The 18,844-nt window shown below is 42.6% G+C and overlaps 1 protein-coding gene across 1 annotated transcript in view; it reads right to left on the bottom strand.

Annotated features, from left to right (window-relative positions):
- Positions 1 to 18,844, bottom strand: part of LOC134936129 (complement C3-like) — an 828,079-nt gene that overhangs the window by 76,581 nt on the left and 732,654 nt on the right. The window contains exons 32-36 of the mRNA XM_063931046.1: positions 14,779 to 14,869; positions 10,787 to 10,838; positions 10,470 to 10,557; positions 4,737 to 4,823; positions 1,726 to 1,831 (exon numbers count right to left, since the gene is read on the bottom strand). Coding sequence (XP_063787116.1) covers positions 1,726 to 1,831; positions 4,737 to 4,823; positions 10,470 to 10,557; positions 10,787 to 10,838; positions 14,779 to 14,869 — 424 coding nt within the window. The remainder of the gene's footprint in view (positions 1 to 1,725; positions 1,832 to 4,736; positions 4,824 to 10,469; positions 10,558 to 10,786; positions 10,839 to 14,778; positions 14,870 to 18,844) is intronic.

The following is an 18,844-nucleotide window of genomic DNA, read 5'->3' as shown; positions in this document are numbered from 1 at the left end:
CCAAAAAAGAAGCAATTAATCTCTCCTTGCACAAACTGTCTCTGCAGTGGCAAGATATCCTCCTCATCCTCAGATTCCCCCTCCCCCCTTTAGTGTTTACATCCTCATCCTCACAGAGAAATAATATTCAAACAGACAAACCACATCATTTAAGTGTCAGTGGACTGCTTACGCTATTACCCAAAGTTTCTGAACTTGACAATGACTTATGATGAATGTGCTGCAGGTGACGTATAAGGGAGGCTATTCCTAGGTTGTTAACATCCTTACCCCTACTTATTATGGATTGATAAAGGCAACAGGTGGCTTGACACCTGTTGTCCGGATTTGTGGAGAAATAATTCCACACCGAAGAGGTGCCTTTTTTGGTATTTTGCCCAGGCATGACAATGGGCTTTTTCATCCTACGGCCAACAACTGTCTCCACTGGTGCCTTATTCAAACAAACCACATCACCATCAGATCCTCATCGTCAACTTCCTCCGCAGCACCAGCTACACCCATATCCTCCTCATCCTGGTGTACTTCTACAGTGACATCCTCAATCTCAATATCAGCAACTGGACTGGCGTTGCTCCTTCCAGCACTTGCAGGGGGGAATGCAAACTGTGGTAGGGGCCTCCTCTTCCCATACAGTGTTGAGAAGGTCAAGCCTAGACATCGCAACTGCAGACAGTGCCAGCACCCCTGTATTTTCATAACACCCCTGTAATTTTACAGCATACAAGACAGGGCCAGTGTACATTTATTTTCACTGCATCCTAGAATTATTACAGCATACAAGACAGGGCCAGTGTACATTGATTTTCACTGCACCCTAGTATTATTACATCATATAAGACAGGACCAGTGTACATTGATTTTCACTGCACCCTAGAATTATTACAGCATTCAAAACAGGGCCAGTGTACATTTATTTTCACTGCATCCTAGAATTATTACAGCATACAAGACAGGGCCAGTGTACATTGATTTTCACTGCATCCTAGAATTATTACATCATATAAGACAGGACCAGTGTACATTGATTTTCACTGTACCCCTGAATTTTTTAAAAGCATACAGGGCCAGTGTAATGTTATGTGAACAGCAACACACCTATATTTTACAGCATACAGGAACAGTGTGCTTTAAATTTTTAATGACTGCACCCCTGAATTTTTACAACATACAGGGCCAGCAGCACCCTTATATTTTACAGCATACAGGAGGAGGACAGTGCCCCTGCCCCCTGTACAACATAGTGACAGCCAGGACAGCAACACCCATGTACAGCTGCAGCACACGGCCGTAACAGCACATGAAACACCAGTGACAGCCAGGACAGCACCCCTAACACAGCACAGGTACACCGCAGTGACTGCAACAGCATCCCTACAGACCACACACTAACCCCACCCGACGCCACCACCCACAGAGAGACAGAGGTCTGTCTCCCTCACTCTCCAAGTCCGGAGTGAAAATGGCGGCGATGAAGTTTTGCCTCGTTCTGGTTCCCGAGTCTTGCGGGAAGTCCCGAGCCGGACTCAGATCCTGGTTCGGAACGGGATGTTTGTGGGGGTTCGGTTCTCAGGGAACCGAACCCGCTCATCTCTAATTATAACTCGTTGCAGCATCAATATAACGCAGGAGAATTGCCAATGATATCATCCTTTGACTTCTTCCTAGGCTAAGTGAGTGGTTAGACCACAGGGTTCACAAAGCATTGGCTTGTATATCTCTTACCTGGGGAGTAATAGTCATACACCGTGACAGACGCAGGCTGGATACGACCAACTTTAAAATGCTGATTGAGATTAAACTTTATACACCCCTCCTCTTTATGGGAAACCTGAGTGAGTATAGAATGCAATGCAAGTAAATGACTGATGCATAGACCTAAAACACAAGTTATTTAGGGGTCTATTCATGAAGCAGTGAAAAGTGTGAAGAAGTAAGCCAGTGGGGAAGTTGCCCATGGCAACAAATCAGCTGCTCTGCATAATTTTATAGTATGCAAATTATAAATGTTACTTCAATGCTGACTGGCTCACTTCTCCACACTTTTCACTGCTTCATGAATAGACCCCTCAGTCATATACTGTAGGGTAGAATAACATTAGACATTTATCATCTTAAAACCCATCTGGACTTAGTTGGTATAATAGTAAAGTTCATCTTCTGGCATTAAATAGAATACATGTAAAAACTCAAATAATTAAATAAATGAAAATTGTCATAATTTTAAGAACATTTGCCAATTACAGCCGTTCTATCTAGAGATATGCAGCTGGCACTTTTCGTGTTTTGTGTTTTGGTTTTGGTTCTAATTCTACTTTCGTGTTTTGTGTTTTGGTTTTGCCAAAACCACCCTTTCGTGTTTTGGTTTTGGTTTTGGATCTGGATGATTTTTGAAAAAAACATAAACATAGCTAAAATCACAGAATTTGGGGGTAATTTTGCTCCTACGGTATTATTAACCTCAATAACAATAATTTCCACTCATTTCCAGTCTATTCTGAACACCTCACACCTCACAATATTGTTTTTAGGCCAAAAGGTTGCACCAAGGTCACTGGATGACTAAGCTAAGCGACCAAAGTGGGCGGCACAAACACCTGGCCCATCTAGGAGTGGCACTGCAGTGTCAGACAGGAGGGCAGATATAAAAAAAGGCCTCTAACAGCACTTGATGCAAAGAAGAAAAAAAGGTGCACCGAGGTTGCTGTAAGCCTAAGCTAAGTGACACAACCACCTGGCCCATCTAGTAGTGTCACCCAGTGGCTGAATGTCGAGAGTGGGCTGCAATTGTTCGGTCCACTGGCAGCATCTCCAGCATGCTCAAGTCACTTTAAAAAAAATCTGCAATTGGTGGACTTATATGGCTGTACCCCAGAACTAATACAGCAGTACCCCTGGACTCATATGGCAGTGTCACACAGGATGGCACTTTTCAAACACTAGGCCCCAAACAGCACCTCATGCAAAGATGTCGAAGAGGTGCAATGAGGTAGCTATATGACTAAGCCAAGCTACACAAACATTTCCAACTGGACTTATATGTCCAAATCACTGGAATTAATTGGCAAGATCACTGTAATTAATAATTATAAATCACTGACATTAATTGGCAAAATCACTGTAATTCTATGTCCAAATCACTGGAATTAAATGGCAAGATCACTGTAATTAATAATTATAAATCACTGACATTAATTGGCAAAATCACTGTAATTCTACGTCCAAATCACTGGAATTAAATGGCAAAATTACTGTAATTAATAATTATAAATCACTGACATTAATTGGCAAAATCACTGTAATTCTACGTCCAAATCACTGGAATTAAATGGCAAGATCACTGTAATTAATAATTATAAATCACTGACATTAATTGGCAAAATCACTGTATTTATACGTCCAAATCACTGGAATTAAATGGCAAAATCTCACTATCGCCTGCCTAGTGAAGTGGAATCTAGATGGGATTTGGTACCGGGGACACAATACCTCCATCAATTGTCTAAATCCCACTGCACTAATGGCGGATACCAGGCGCACGTCTAACACCAACATAAGTGTCAAGGCCTCAGTTATGAGGGCTTTCATCGTCATGTGAAGCTGAACCACTAGTCATGAACATAGGCCAGGGCCTCAGCCGTTCCTTGCCACTCCGTGTCGTAAATGGCATATTGGCAAGTTTACGTTTCTCCTCAGACCATTTAAATTTCTTTTTTTTTGGTCTTTTTACTGAACTTTGGCTTTTTGAATTTTACATGCCCTCTACTATCACATTGGGCATTGGCCTTGGCAGATGACGTTGATGGCATTTCATTGTCTATGTCATGGCTAGTGGCAGCAGCTTCAGCACTAGGAGGAAGTGGTTCTTTTTGATCTTTCCCTATTTTATCCTAAAATTTTTTGTTCTCCATTATTTTTTGGGAGTTATATGAGACAATATGCGGCACTGGAATGACTGGAATGACTGATGGACAGGACACTACCACTGGTCTGATGCAGCACAATACAACAACACTGTAAGGGACTTGTGATTGTTGTTATAATTATTATACTGCAGCAGTGGACATATAGCAGCAGCGTATATCGTCACTGGAATGACTGATGAGACAGGACACTACCACTGGTCTGCACAACACAGTACCACTTTATACAGATACACTGGATATATGGCAGCAGAGGACACCAACACTGTGACTGGCTGGACTGATGCAGCACAATACACTGACTACACTGGACTGGACAGCACAACACAGCACAAGACTCGCCACCCCACTTTCCCGCCACCCCACACAGACAATGAACACTGAGGACACGTCCTCTCAATACACTCTCCGAGACTGGAGTGAAAATGGCCGCGATGCACGGCTCCTTATATGGAATCCAAATCTCGCGAGAATCCGACAGCGGGATGATGACGTTTTGCCACGTTCGGGTTTCCGAGTCAGGCGGGAAAACCTGAGCCTGGCTCGGATCCGGACTCGGAAAGCAAAGTTCTCTGAGAACCGAACCCGCTCATCTCTAGTTCTATCGCTTATATTCCCCCGTGATTACAAGCATTTTCCCTATATCTTTAGTTGTATGATATTCCTGATACACTTTCATACAATAACTATATCTCAATGTCACATTAGTATAATGATCCATTAGTTTAGCAGTATGGAAGGTTAGAGAACAACAGCCAAGAACAGCTGAAAGATAAAGCGAGCAGCATTTTGGTTCATGAAAGTAATTCCCACCTTGTCCAGGTATATGATCAGTGTGCCTCTATCAAATTCTTTGTTGATCTCGTAGTTGGAGATGTATTTGTCTACTCTGGTATTAAGCTGTAATTAAAGGGAATAGTGATTTCAAATAGCATATGTTATATTCTACATCTTAAAGTAGATTACCAGAATTTTATCATGCAAAGTACATTTAGATGTGTATGGGGATACGGATGCATAAATTCATAACATGAGAAAGTACAATTTATTCAATTATACTGTGATTCATTTGATATTTCAAGATTAACAATGGGAACAGCCTTTTCGTCAGAGGAATTTGCAACTGTAATGAAATGCGTCAGCCTGCTCATTGGGGGCGGGATGTACTAAAGAAAAACCATGATAAAACCCTGTTTTCGAGATTTTTACTGCATTTGCATATGTACTAACATTGGAACCCTGGGTTTCTGGTGCGCAGAGGGCCAAAACAGGGAAGACCCAGCTTCGCAAAGGGCAGCTCTTTTCCGAAGAGCTGTCCTTTGTGATACTAATCACATATGTTAGTACATATGCCATTCGTATCATTACGATGTTTGGTAGAATACCTTCCGCAGCATTAGTAAATCCTGCCCTGGGTGTGTGATTCTTACACTTATCCTGAATATAGAGGTTCAGTGAAAACAACATTTCCCGTAGTTAGAATTGTATCTACACTTGCATTATCACCCAAGACATGACAGTACTCAGGAAAGACGTTCTCTGTTTAAGATCAGCAGCAACTTTAAGGAAAATGAGCATGCAAATAAGACATCAGCATGTAAATTAAAAACTATGTATGTATGTATGTATGCATGTATGTATGTATGTATGTATGTATGTATGTATGTATGGGGCAGGGATGTGCGGTAAGCTAAATGGCTCAGGAGGCACTGGGTAGCACCAGAGCTAGATTTACACACAATATATGAGCCAAAGGGTTCAGGGTGTAGCAGTATATAATGTACATGTGAGCATTATACACAGGTGCAGCAGTATTTACATGTGGGAATTATACACAGGTGCAGTAGTATATACATGTGGGAATTATACACAGGTGCAGCAGTATTTCCATGTGGGCATTATACACAGGTGCAGCAGTATATACATGTGTGCATTACACACAGGTGCAGCAGTATATACATGTTGGAATTATACACAGGTGCAACAGTATATACATGTGTGCATTATACACAGGTGCAGCAGTATATACATGTGGGCATTACACACAGGTGCAGCAGTATATACATGTGTGCATTACACACAGGTGCAGCAGTATATACATGTTGGAATTATACACAGGTGCAACAGTATATACATGTGTGCATTATACACAGGTGCAGCAGTATATACATGTGGGCATTACACACAGGTGCAGCAGTATATACATGTGGACATTATACACAGGTGCAGCAGTATATACATGAGGGCGTTATACACAGGTGCAGCAGTATATACATGTGGGTGATGGGGGGCACTGCCTCACATGTCATAGACTTTTTACTCCAGAGTTTTGCCTATATAAATGATACGAATAATACAAAGAAGATATTTCTAACATATTCTTTGTATTTTTCAGATACTTTATATAGTCAAAACTCTGGTACAAACGTTAGTATGACAGGAAAGGCTCTGCCTCCTCACCTGCCTCACCCTACCGCACGTCACTGGTATGGACCCCAGCACTAAGAGATGACAGCCCAATGCCAAGTAGCACAGGTGTCCTCCTTGTATCCCTGACCTGTAGGTCCCAGGTAATAATTGTGAAAATTTTGTGAAAACAGCTGAGTGTCTGCAAAGTTTTATCTGATGCCATTCTGTACTGTCATAAATATTCTATACATTAAAGTAGTTTTCTACTGTATTGTTTTGTCTTTATTTTAATTTCACTTATGCCTATTGCAGGTTAATTAACCCATAGGAGGGTTAATGATTTTTGTCTTCTTAATACACGATTGCCCTCACCGTATTGAGCCTTCTCATGCTCGGACAGATATCTCAAACTGCGTGTCATTGTGCTATTTGCCCAGAACCACCTCCTCCTTCAAGAGGTATATCTGTCAATTTTTGTAGTGTTTTTGCAGATCGTTTTTTTTTAATATTATTATTCTTTTTAAAGCATTTTATTGACATGCCTAATAGGGGAACATATTTGAGGGCAATTTTAACAATAAAGGGAGAGATTCAGCATGGATTGCTATTGAGATTGAACTTGCAATTATCTCAAAACTGCCACTCGAATGTAACGTGTCACCCAAAAATGTTAAAAGACGCCCACCGATGCGATCTCAACTCTGCGTATGCAGTCACAGAGGTGCGATCCATTCGCAGAAACAGAGTACCATCGATAGTTGCAGTTGACCCATGCCTACTCAGAATAATTCAGTCGCTCCAGATACACGCTCCGAAAAACGGCCATGACATGCCACCGTTTTCCCAACCACTTCCCACAAATGCCATGTCAACACCCACGAACAGTCACTTCCTGTCAATCACTCTGCAATCGCATTTTGCCAAGGCTGCGATCACAATGTGGCTTTCGGGTACTTGCAGTGCGTTCACAGCACAAGCGCAGTCTTCCAATAATCGTCTGATTTGCATTTTTTGAATATAGCAATCCAAGATGAATGAGGGGCAAAGAACAGAAAGTTCTACTAATGTGAACAAACAGAATGTGAGGTGGGCAGGGAGGGTCTGAGGGATAGACTATAGTGCATCAAGAGTGGGGAACTTTAGCCTGCTAATCTCATTCATTTAAGCAGTTATAGAGTTCTAAATGCAAAAGACTGGAACTGCGGTAATATTGTAAGAGATTAGGTAACCTGTCGAAGGAGAAACCAATTAGTATTTTTGATTATTTTACCAACAGTGATTTGTAAGGGGTCAGGCAGGGTTAGAAGATAAGTGTGACAGTTCTTGTAGAATTGTTTCACACCATTTTCAATATCAGAAAGGGCATTGTGATTATCAAAGTAAATATGGTCTAGAATGGTAGTCTGCAATGCCCTAATAGAAGGCCCTGATTTTTTTTATCCATTTGTCTAGAATAAGTTTCTTCATCAAAGTAACAATACTGTAAGTACAAGTATGACCTAGAGATGAGCGGGTTCGGTTTCTCTGAATCCGAACCCGCCCGAACTTCATGGTTTTTTTCACGGGTCCGAGCAGACTCGGATCCTCCCGCCTTGCTCGGTTAACCCGAGCGCGCCCGAACGTCATCATGACGCTGTCGGATTCTCGCGAGACTCGGATTCTATATAAGGAGCCGCGCGTCGCCGCCATTTTCACACGTGCATTGAGATTGATAGTGAGAGGACGTGGCTGGCGTCCTCTCCATTTAGATTATAAGAGAGAGAGATTTACTGGAGCTTAGGACTAGGAGGAGTACTGTAGAAGTGTAGAGAGTGCAGAGAGTTTACTAGTGAGTGACCACCAGACAGTGCAGTTTATTTAATATATCCGTTCTCTGCCTGAAAAAAGCGATACACACAGTGACTCAGTCACATACCATATCTGTGTGCACTGCTCAGGCTCAGCCCAGTGTGCTGCATCATCTATATATATTATATATCTGTCTGACTGCTCAGCTCACACAGCTTATAATTGTGGGGGAGACTGGGGAGCACTGCAGTGCCAGTTATAGGTTATAGCAGGAGCCAGGAGTACATAATATTATAGTGAGTGACCACCAGACAGTGCAGTTTATTTAATATATCCGTTCTCTGCCTGAAAAAAGCGATACACACAGTGACTCAGTCACATACCATATCTGTGTGCACTGCTCAGGCTCAGCCCAGTGTGCTGCATCATCTATATATATTATATATCTGTCTGACTGCTCAGCTCACACAGCTTATAATTGTGGGGGAGACTGGGGAGCACTGCAGTGCCAGTTATAGGTTATAGCAGGAGCCAGGAGTACATAATATTATATTAAAATTAAACAGTGCACACTTTTGCTGCAGGAGTGCCACTGCCAGTGTGACTGACCAGTGACCTGACCACACTGACCACCAGTATAGTTAGTAGTATACTTATATTGTGATTGCCTGAAAAAGTTAAACACTCGTCGTGTGACTTCACTTGTGTGTTTTTTTTTTTTTTATTCTATAAAAATAAAACTCATTCTGCTGACAGACAGTGTCCAGCAGGTCCGTCATTATATAATATATAATATATACCTGTCCGGCTGCAGTAGTGATATATATATATATTTTTTTTATATCATTTATCATCCAGTCGCAGCAGACACAGTACGGTAGTTCACGGCTGTGGCTACCTCTGTGTCTGCACTCGGCAGGCAGTCCGTCCATAATTGTATACCACCTAACCGTGGTTTTTTTTTCTTCTTTATACATACATACTACTACGACATCTCTTTATCAACCAGTCTATATTAGCAGCAGACACAGTACAGTACGGTAGTTCACGGCTGTGGCTACCTCTGTGTCTGCACTCGGCAGGCAGTCCGTCCATAATTGTATACCACCTAACCTTTTTCTTTGCATCATGTGCTGATTGGGGAGGGTTTTTTGGAAGGGACATCCTGCGTGACACTGCAGTGCCACTCCTAAATGGGCCCGGTGTTTGTGTCGGCCACTAGGGTCGCTAATCTTACTCACACAGTCAGCTACCTCATTGCGCCTCTTTTTTTCTTTGCGTCATGTGCTGTTTGGGGAGGGTTTTTTGGAAGGGACATCCTGCGTGACACTGCAGTGCCACTCCTAGATGGGCCCGGTGTTTGTGTCGGCCACTAGGGTCGCTAATCTTACTCACACAGCTACCTCATTGCGCCTCTTTTTTTCTTTGCGTCATGTGCTGTTTGGGGAGGGTTTTTTGGAAGGGCCATCCTGCGTGACACTGCAGTGCCACTCCTAGATGGGCCCGGTGTTTGTGTCGGCCACTAGGGTCGCTAATCTTACTCACACAGCTACCTCATTGCGCCTCTTTTTTTCTTTGCGTCATGTGCTGTTTGGGGAGGGTTTTTTGGAAGGGACATCCTGCGTGACACTGCAGTGCCACTCCTAGATGGGCCCGGTGTTTGTGTCGGCCACTAGGGTCGCTTATCTTACTCACACAGCGACCTCGGTGCAAATTTTAGGACTAAAAATAATATTGTGAGGTGTGAGGTATTCAGAATAGACTGAAAATGAGTGTAAATTATGGTTTTTGAGGTTAATAATACTTTGGGATCAAAATGACCCCCAAATTCTATGATTTAAGCTGTTTTTTAGTGTTTTTTGAAAAAAACACCCGAATCCAAAACACACCCGAATCCGACAAAAAAAATTCGGTGAGGATTTGCCAAAACGCGTTCGAACCCAAAACACGGCCGCGGAACCGAACCCAAAACCAAAACACAAAACCCGAAAAATTTCAGGCGCTCATCTCTAGTATGACCGCTGTTTTGGAAACAGCCTGACAAAACTCCCCACCCTAGGGGAGAATGACGGCGCAGCATGGCTGTCGTTAACGAGGACCTCCCTCGTCCGTACATGTTCGGACGAGGGAGGGGGTCGTTAACGATGCGCGGGAGCACGCATCATTACCGACATTTAGTGTACACACTGGACGAGATTGTGAAAGATCTCGCTCAGATCGGCCATTCTGAACGAGATCTTTCAAAATCTCGTCTAGTGTGTATTGGGCTCAAGTCACTTTGATAATGGGACCCTGATATACATATGAGGTCCATATGAGGTATAATAGTTTTCTGACTTTGGATCTCACCACTTTGAGACCATCGATAGATGGGGAATAGCCGCTCATCATAGAGATCTCCAAGATGGACATGGTGGTATCCTGAGTACCAAGGAATCTGCAAGAAAATGTACAGACGCTCAGGTGTATTCAGCTCTTTGAAGACCAATCATTAGGTAAATTATTAAACCCATTAACATACTTTTTTATTTTGTTTCTTGTAGCATAAAGTCGTTTGAAAAAACCCATCATTGGATCATAGGAGATCTCTTTCTTCAAGGAAATGTCTAAGTTTATCAGACTCCGGGTAACTAGAATTTAGCTTTATTAATAAATCTTTGACTTACTTGGTGCAGATCTCAATGGAGACAGTTGATATAGAATCTTCTGGCTTCTTAGCTGCATGAAAAGTTTGTTAGAGTCTTAAATTATGTTCACTCTTACATAATATCATTGCACAAATGTCAGATCTTCCTCCTTGCCCTGCTATCCCAATATTTTCAATGGTATCCAATTATAACTTTATCCTTTAGTTCTCTGTGTTTGCCAATGCTTTGCTGCAATCTTTATCATAATCTGCCTCCCCCCCCCCTTTTTTTTCTTTATCATGTTCTGATAATGCACTGTGAAATTATAACTCCATCCCATACTCTACATACATTTGCAAAGATCATAGATCTGATGATGTTCTATGAAACTAGAAATACCCCTGCAATTTACTGCATATCTGCCACCTACTGAATCCCAACTCTCTGTTGATGATGGGGTCAATTAAAAGCTGACATTATTTGGGGGATAAAGTGTAGTTCTCAGCTTCTGCAATTGAACCAAATGGTAAACTAATAAGAAATAGCTGGTTTCTACCATGATACCTTTGTTTAATTCCATTTCTATACACTGTATCTCTATGGGTTAGTTTATCAAGTAACAAATACTTTTGCAGTGCTAGCTAATCCCATCTCAAGATGGTGCTACATTACCCAGGAAAGAATGCAGCCACTGGCAGATACATTACAGCTGCAGGATGTGTGGTGCACATGTAGTGGTGGATTAAGAGAGGAGGGGGTCCATGCACAGTCTACATTTGGCCCCCTCTCACTAGTGCAAATGCCAAGTAGGCTCTGCCACTGTCTGGTATGCATTTGCTGATATTCCAGATCATAGTGTCCATGCCAACATCACCGTCGGAAGAGTGTAATCTGGTGGTGACATCAGGGAATCATCCTAATGATCCATACACTCCCACCACACATCACTAGGACACCTAATGTACATCTACAAATACCGGCATACTAATGACTGGGAGACAGTAATAACATGTATCTGGAGACTTTATCCCCAGATCTCCAGATCCCTTTAACAGATACCTAATAGGTAAACAATACATGTATTATGACTGGCCTGATTACTGTGATAGGCTCTTGTACCATAAAACACTGGAGTTTATTTTCTATATGATTGGCTTAACACATATCCCTTTAAATTGGGAGATAAAATATGTGTTTGGTATGTTTATGACTAACACTATCACTGTGATAGGCTCATGACACATCAATCACTTGACTTCTTTACAGGATTGGATTATTAAATGCCTCTACAGGTGGATTGGAAATAACAAGAGCTTGGCAACAGGGAGCCCTAGGGGTTAACGAATATACAGAAAGAAGAAGCGTTTTATGTTTTCTATACTTTTTATCATGGAAAGCTATCAGGTATTCTCTCATTCATCATCCAATGCCCTTGAGGCAAACAACTGGAAAGCAGAAATAACAGAGATCCTAGTACAGGTCACCTCTTTCTTATGTACCAATATACTGTAGATGTACTCAGTTCTATGTCCTGCAATAGACTATCATTCTTTTCTGTACACTTGCAAGCAGACAGTATTGATGATACTACTGTATGAATATGTGTGGTAGAGACAACACTAATGCCATGCTATATATAAAAAGCTTACAGTATATCTGCTTTAAATAGCATTAGTGCAAACTGCTACCTGATCTTAACCACTTACCTGACAATTTTTCCCTTCAAAACCATTCATAACATTGTGTACAGTATTTTTTAAAAAAAATGTAAATATCGTTTTAAAAAGTATTTTTTTCTAAATATTAAAAAAATTATATTATGCACATCTGCAGAATGGATCGCCTCATAAAAACCTGGGGGACACAGGGGGGCGGTGTGGTCGCATGTGATCTGACCATGCAAATTAAGTGGTTAAAACGTCTTAAAACCAGGAACAACGCTGATATCTGCTGTTCAAAGTTGGAAACTTTTTTTCCTCCTTTTGCTATTCTGTATACCTGAGTCAGAAATGTTTAAAGTCATTTTTTCAGTATGTTCTCATGAAATATCAAATATTTATTTATTAACAGTATATTCCATGATGCTTTAGAATTGGATATGAAATGCTAATTTGTTTCATTGTGCCATTTTATATTGTCACCCTGATTTAACTAACACAATACCTGAAGGATCACATCAGTAATATTGCTCCTATCAATAGTTCTATTAAAATTGAATTGTGATCATATATTTCTTTAACACGAGGGGAGAAATGCAATAGGGTGTGAGAATCAGAAAGTAAGAGATTTTGGTCAAATTCTCCTGTTTTTTTTAAAGTGGCAATCATTTACATGGCAAAACCAGGCTGATTTTCCCATGATTGCCACTTTAAAAAAAAAACAACAGGAGAATTTGACCAAAATCTCTCACTTTCTGATTCTCACACCCTATTACACTTCCCCCTAGATCTGACTGTTGCTAGATCTGAATTTTACTGAAATTATTAAAAACTACGTTTGAATCTGTTTTCTTTCCTTTTTGAAAAAATAGTTTTACTACGCGTGCCCCCCAAAGGAATCTTTTCTTTTCCCCTGCACCCTTGCTGAGAAATTCCCAGTGCCCATGGTATGTGATAGCAAGTATGAAGCTCGCCGGAATCACAACAGAATAATTTCACAAACTATGGTCAGTCCAGTGAGATAGCTGAAAATGTTTAAAAGTTGTTAAAAATAAATAACTAAACTAAAAAAAGTGTAGGGTCTCCTCCTCCAAACATAACCAGCACTAGTGCTTCTGCTTAGTATTGTAAAAATTGGGGGGACAAAGGACTTGGGGTTCCCCCAAGTTGACATATCCAGCACTAGTTTTGACCACCCAGGGTTAATGGAACTATCGCGACCATGATTCCAAGCTCAACAAAAACTCACAGCAGGTTACAGCTGGTTGGGAAGCAGTTAATTTCCCGACCGAAGGTATCCCGGTGGTCGAAATTACGACGCCGGAATCAGGACACCTGTTAAAATGCCGGCGGTGGAAATCCTAAGCGCCACCGGAATGCTCACTTGGGTGGTGGTCCACACCACCACCCGAGGGGGAATAGATTAGTGTGGTGATCTAAGGTCGCCATCCGGCCAAAAGCGTGGCGAGCGCAGTGAGCCTGCAAGGGGACATGCTGAGCTTGATGTCGGGATTCCAACTGTTGGGATTCCGGCATCAGTATTTCAACCGCCGGGATCTCAACAGTCAGGATTTCTTACTGAATTCCATCTATGGGCTTCTCCTGGAGAGGAGTTTTTCAATGTAGACAAGTATGGGTTATATTGCACTGTACTGTACTTACCTGTATGCTAGATCTTTGTGTGTTGCGCTGAAAGGTCTGCGGACAGTTCAGCAGCAGTAAAAGGTAGCAGTAACTGCCTGTAACATTAACATCATGCCGCTGAGAGCTCCGCCCCCTTTTATGTCAGGGCTGATCCTAGCGCCTTTGGATAGTCGAGGCAGGTGCAACCTTACCCCCACCTCCTGCACCACAACTCACTACCCGTAAACATCTCCTGCTACTTGCAAAATAAAAAAAATCGTAATAAAAAAGGAATCACCCAATCTCCATAGTACAGGTCTTATGTGGTTCTGATGCAAGGGATCTGATCTGCCGCTTCCAGAAAGTGGGACCCCATGGCCCATGCCTAGTGGAAATTCTACCACTGGTTCCAGATATAACTGATGTCTCATCTGTATAGCACAACGGGAGGCAATCACGAGACCACCTGTGAGGATCCCGGTAGTCACAATGCCAACGCCGGAATCCTGACAGGGGGTGAGATGCCGCCGCCAGAATACCAGCACCACAGGCTTTTCTCCTTCTGTTGGGGTCCACGACACCCGTAGAGGGAGACTATAACCCGCGGTGAGTGCAGCTTTCTAGCTGGTGGCCGGGATCCCGCTGTCGGGATCGTGACAGCCGGGATCCCAGCCGCCGGTAAAGTGTATGTATTCCCAGCAATACAGACACATGTTGCAAAATAACAATTATAAGCACACTTATACTCACCTCCAGGCTCATCCCTAATTGTTACTGATAGATCAAAGTTATTACATTCCTTCTCCGATTCTGTCTCAATACCGTAATACACAGAAAACACCTGGAGAGATAAAGACAGCAGCAATTACATAATGCCATATACAACAGTCAGTAGTATCAATGATATGATGTGGTTTGTGGTAACTGTCAATTAATTATTTTCCTATAACTATTTCAGATTGATGAAATATACGTTGCTGCATACTGTACAGCTAGTATTTCGCCTCTTCTCATTCTGCCCTGATAGGGGCAGAATACATAGGGTGGGATGTAATGAAGTCCGGGTTCAGTAGCCAAGCTGGATGCTGGACAAACTCTGTTTTTTTTTTTAAAGGGGCAATCATTTACAAGGGATGGTTTAGCCTCGTATATGATTGCCCCTTTCTAAAAATGTTCGCCAAACTCGGACTTCATTGCATCCCACCCACAGTGAGGACATTTCTAGACTTCTTTACTGGAAGTAGCATATACCTCATAGTATTTATCTGTAATAAGAGATTACTTAAGGTCTGTTCAACTGGAGGTTTTCCCAAGCTTGTGGACACCACCATCCCAGACAACCTCTACAGACTATTCTGTAAAATGGAATTCTAATAAAATCGATGCTACAAGCATATAGATATAGGACATATATTTTTCTTCTCATATAAAAACATGTATATCACAGCTGTTAAAGTATATAATAAAAAGGTGTTCCGCTCGTGAAGATGTGGGGTAATTGGCTCAGTAGAGGGGTGTATTTGGTGTAGTGACTAGGCAGAATACTCACTCAAAACAAAACAAAAACACCCTAGCCCCCAATCAGGGCACTGACTCACTTCATGTCTCCTCTCTAAGGGGCCGATTTATCACTATCTGCATCTGAGGATGGGGATGTGAGGTGATAAAATCGACCCAATCCGCAATGCGGTTATGGATTACATTGCATGGATGTATAAATAATTATTACAAGAAAAGAAATTAGAGTAAATGACTTAGCCGGCGCTGTCAGAATGTAGTTCTCATTGTGATATAACCTTCAAACTTCCATTTGCATGACATTCAGTTTCACCATAGGGAAAACGAAACAAAGTTGCAATAGTGAAGTTTGTTTAATGCAATAAAGAACAATACAAAAACAAAGAATTAATATCAGGTGTATAAATTCTGTCAATAATTTCACCATTAGCTTCTGGTAACTCAAGAATGCGGGCTAATTACCCAAAAAGCTTCCAACGCATTTCCACTCCTAAGCTGGAGTCTTGTTCAAGGAGCACAGGTGGACCCTAAACATCAACTTCCTACTAAGTCCTGTGGTCTCTACTGTGCGCCTCCCTATTGGCTGTGTCCATAAACAAAAACACTAAACTCCATAGTAACTGATTCCTATTACACAGCCAAAAGGGAGGCGCACAGTAGAGACCACAGGACTTAGTAGGAAATTGATGTTTAGGGTCCACCTGTGCTCCTTGGCTTGTGATTGGAAAATTATCATTTAAATACTCACATGTGATAGGAAGTCAATATACACCAGGATACCTTGAAAAAGACTCCAGCTTAGGAGTGGAAACGCGTTGGGAGCTTTTTGGGACCTCAGGGAGCGCGTTCATTGACGGTGACCGATGTGGATACTGATTGGATCTATTCCAGCTTCCATCACCTATTCATGCTCAGTTTGGAACTGTTTGGCCGCGGTTCCATTGTTTTCCGGGAATTAGCCCGCATTCTTGAGTTACCAGAATCTAATGGTGGAATTATTGACAGAATTTATTTGGAAGTTTGACGGTTATATCACGATGAGAACTACATTCTGACAGTGCCGGCGAAGTCATTTACTCTAATTTCTTTTCTTGTACTATGTCACGTTGGTGAGGGGTAAAGGATACCTCATAAGACTTCATGTAAGCTGGCAGCAGTGCATTGGGCATAGAACTTTTGTTTACACATAACTTTTTGCATAAATAATTATTGCATGCAGGGACAGTGATCTTAGTGATCAGCTAGTGATGCCTTGAGAAAGCCCTAATGGTGAAACAGCTGTAGGCAAGCAGTAGCCGTTATCCATGTTCTAATTCTACAGCAATATATTGTTATTGCTACTTCTACAGTATATCATAATACAGGAGATCAGGATTAAGAGATTTAGGGAACACTAATCAAGTACATTAGCTGCGATTGGAGACATAGCATTATAGAAATCCTAGAGAGGCTGTTTAATGATAATTACAGTGAGCTAGATCAGGGGTGGCCATGTAGCTCTTTCATTCTCCGTATGCGGCTCGATCTGCTCCCGGCCACCGCTGCCCGACAAAGTGCACACACAGCCCGGCACACGCCGCACAGATTTCTAAGGTCTCCGGCGGCGGTGTCTATCTTCAATTCGATGCCGGCCCATGAGCCAATCAGAGCTCGTGGACCGGCAGCTAAGGCTCCTGATTGGCTGCCAGACCGCGAGCTGCTGAATTGAAGATAGACACCGCCGCCGGAGACTGAGGGGCAAGAGAGGCGCACGCTGCACTCTCCTACCCTCACAGCAGCAGCGCAGTGATCAGCACTTTGGGGGGGAGGCACTGAGAGGATATGTGTATCTGGCACTGTGGTCATATCTGGCACTGTGGGGATATGTGTATCTGCACTGGGGGCATATCTGGCACTGTGGGGATATGTGTATCTGCACTGGGGGCATATCTAGCACTGTGGGGATATGTGTATCTGCACTGGGGCCATATCTGGCACTGTGGGGACATGTGTATTTGCACTGGGGGCATATCTGGCACTGTGGGCATATCTGGCACTGGGAGCATATCTGGCACTCTGGGGATATGTGTATCTGCACTGGGGGCACATCTGGCACTGTGGGGACATGTGTATTTGCACTGGGGGCATATCTGGCACTGTGGGGGGACATGTGTATCTGGCACTGGGGGCATACCATTGTATTGAATCTGGCATGTAGAAGATGCCTGAAGACATGTTTAGTGTCTGATGATATCGATTTACATAGAGGGTTCTGTTCTTGATTACGTCACCACTGGGAAGAACAATTTTAAAAATGAGAATACTTAAGTAGGTGTGTACGTGTGTGTGCGTGTGTGTGCGTGTGTGCGTGTGTGTGTGTGTGTGTGTGTGTGTGTGTGTGTGTGTGTGTGTGTGTGTGTAGGTAGGTATTTACAGTTTCCCATCTCCTGGAAGGTTCACGGCCCAGGGGAAAGATTCCTGCCCCTCATCTTTTACATCTGTTTCACAAAAAAGAACTCAGTCCCTGGGTGTTCTACTGAAACTGATTTTCCTGTACCCTTAGCAAACCATGGGGTTCATTCAGACCTGATCGCACGCTAGATTTTTTTTGCTGCGCTGCGATCAGGTCATAACTGAGCTTGCGTATGCACCGCAATGTGCAGGCATGTCATACGGGTACAAAGCGGATCGTTGCTGTGCGATGGATTTAACAAAGAATCCATTCGCACAGCCGATCGCAAGGAGATTGACAGGAAGAGGGCGTTTGTGGGTGTCAACTGACCGTTTTCTGGAAGTGGTTGGAAAAACGCAGGCGTTCCCAAGCGTTTGCAGGGCGGGTGTCTGGCGTCAATTCTGGGACCTGACAGGCTGAAGTGATCGCAGCGGCTGAGTAAGTTCTGGGCAACTCAGAAACTGCACAAACTATTTTTAGTGCTCGGCTGCACACGCTGTTTTTGTACCGCTCGGCTGCACATGCGATCGCACACTTGCAAAGCAAAAATACACTCCCTTATAGACGGAGACTATCTGATTACAGTGCTGCAAAAATAGCTAGCGAGCAATCAGGTCTGAATGATCCCCATATGCCAAGACTAATGGAACACACAGTACATAGAATAGGATGAGACTGAAATTGGTGAAAGTGGTCATCTTGGCTGTGTACCAGACAAGCTCTATTAGGTCATTTCTAGTCATCTTCATACTATTTATACCAACGTGTCAGATAGGGCTCTAATTATTTTCATCTGGCTACTGATAATTTTGGAAAACATGCTATGTCAAATTCTTCAATTACGTGAACATATCATAGTGAGTGTGG

The sequence above is a fragment of the Pseudophryne corroboree genome, chromosome 6 (genome assembly GCF_028390025.1).
Source record: "Pseudophryne corroboree isolate aPseCor3 chromosome 6, aPseCor3.hap2, whole genome shotgun sequence".
NCBI classification, from domain to species: Eukaryota; Metazoa; Chordata; class Amphibia; order Anura; family Myobatrachidae; genus Pseudophryne; species Pseudophryne corroboree.
The sequence above is the reverse complement of the archived record's forward strand: the minus strand, read 5'-3'. Positions and strand labels throughout refer to the sequence as shown.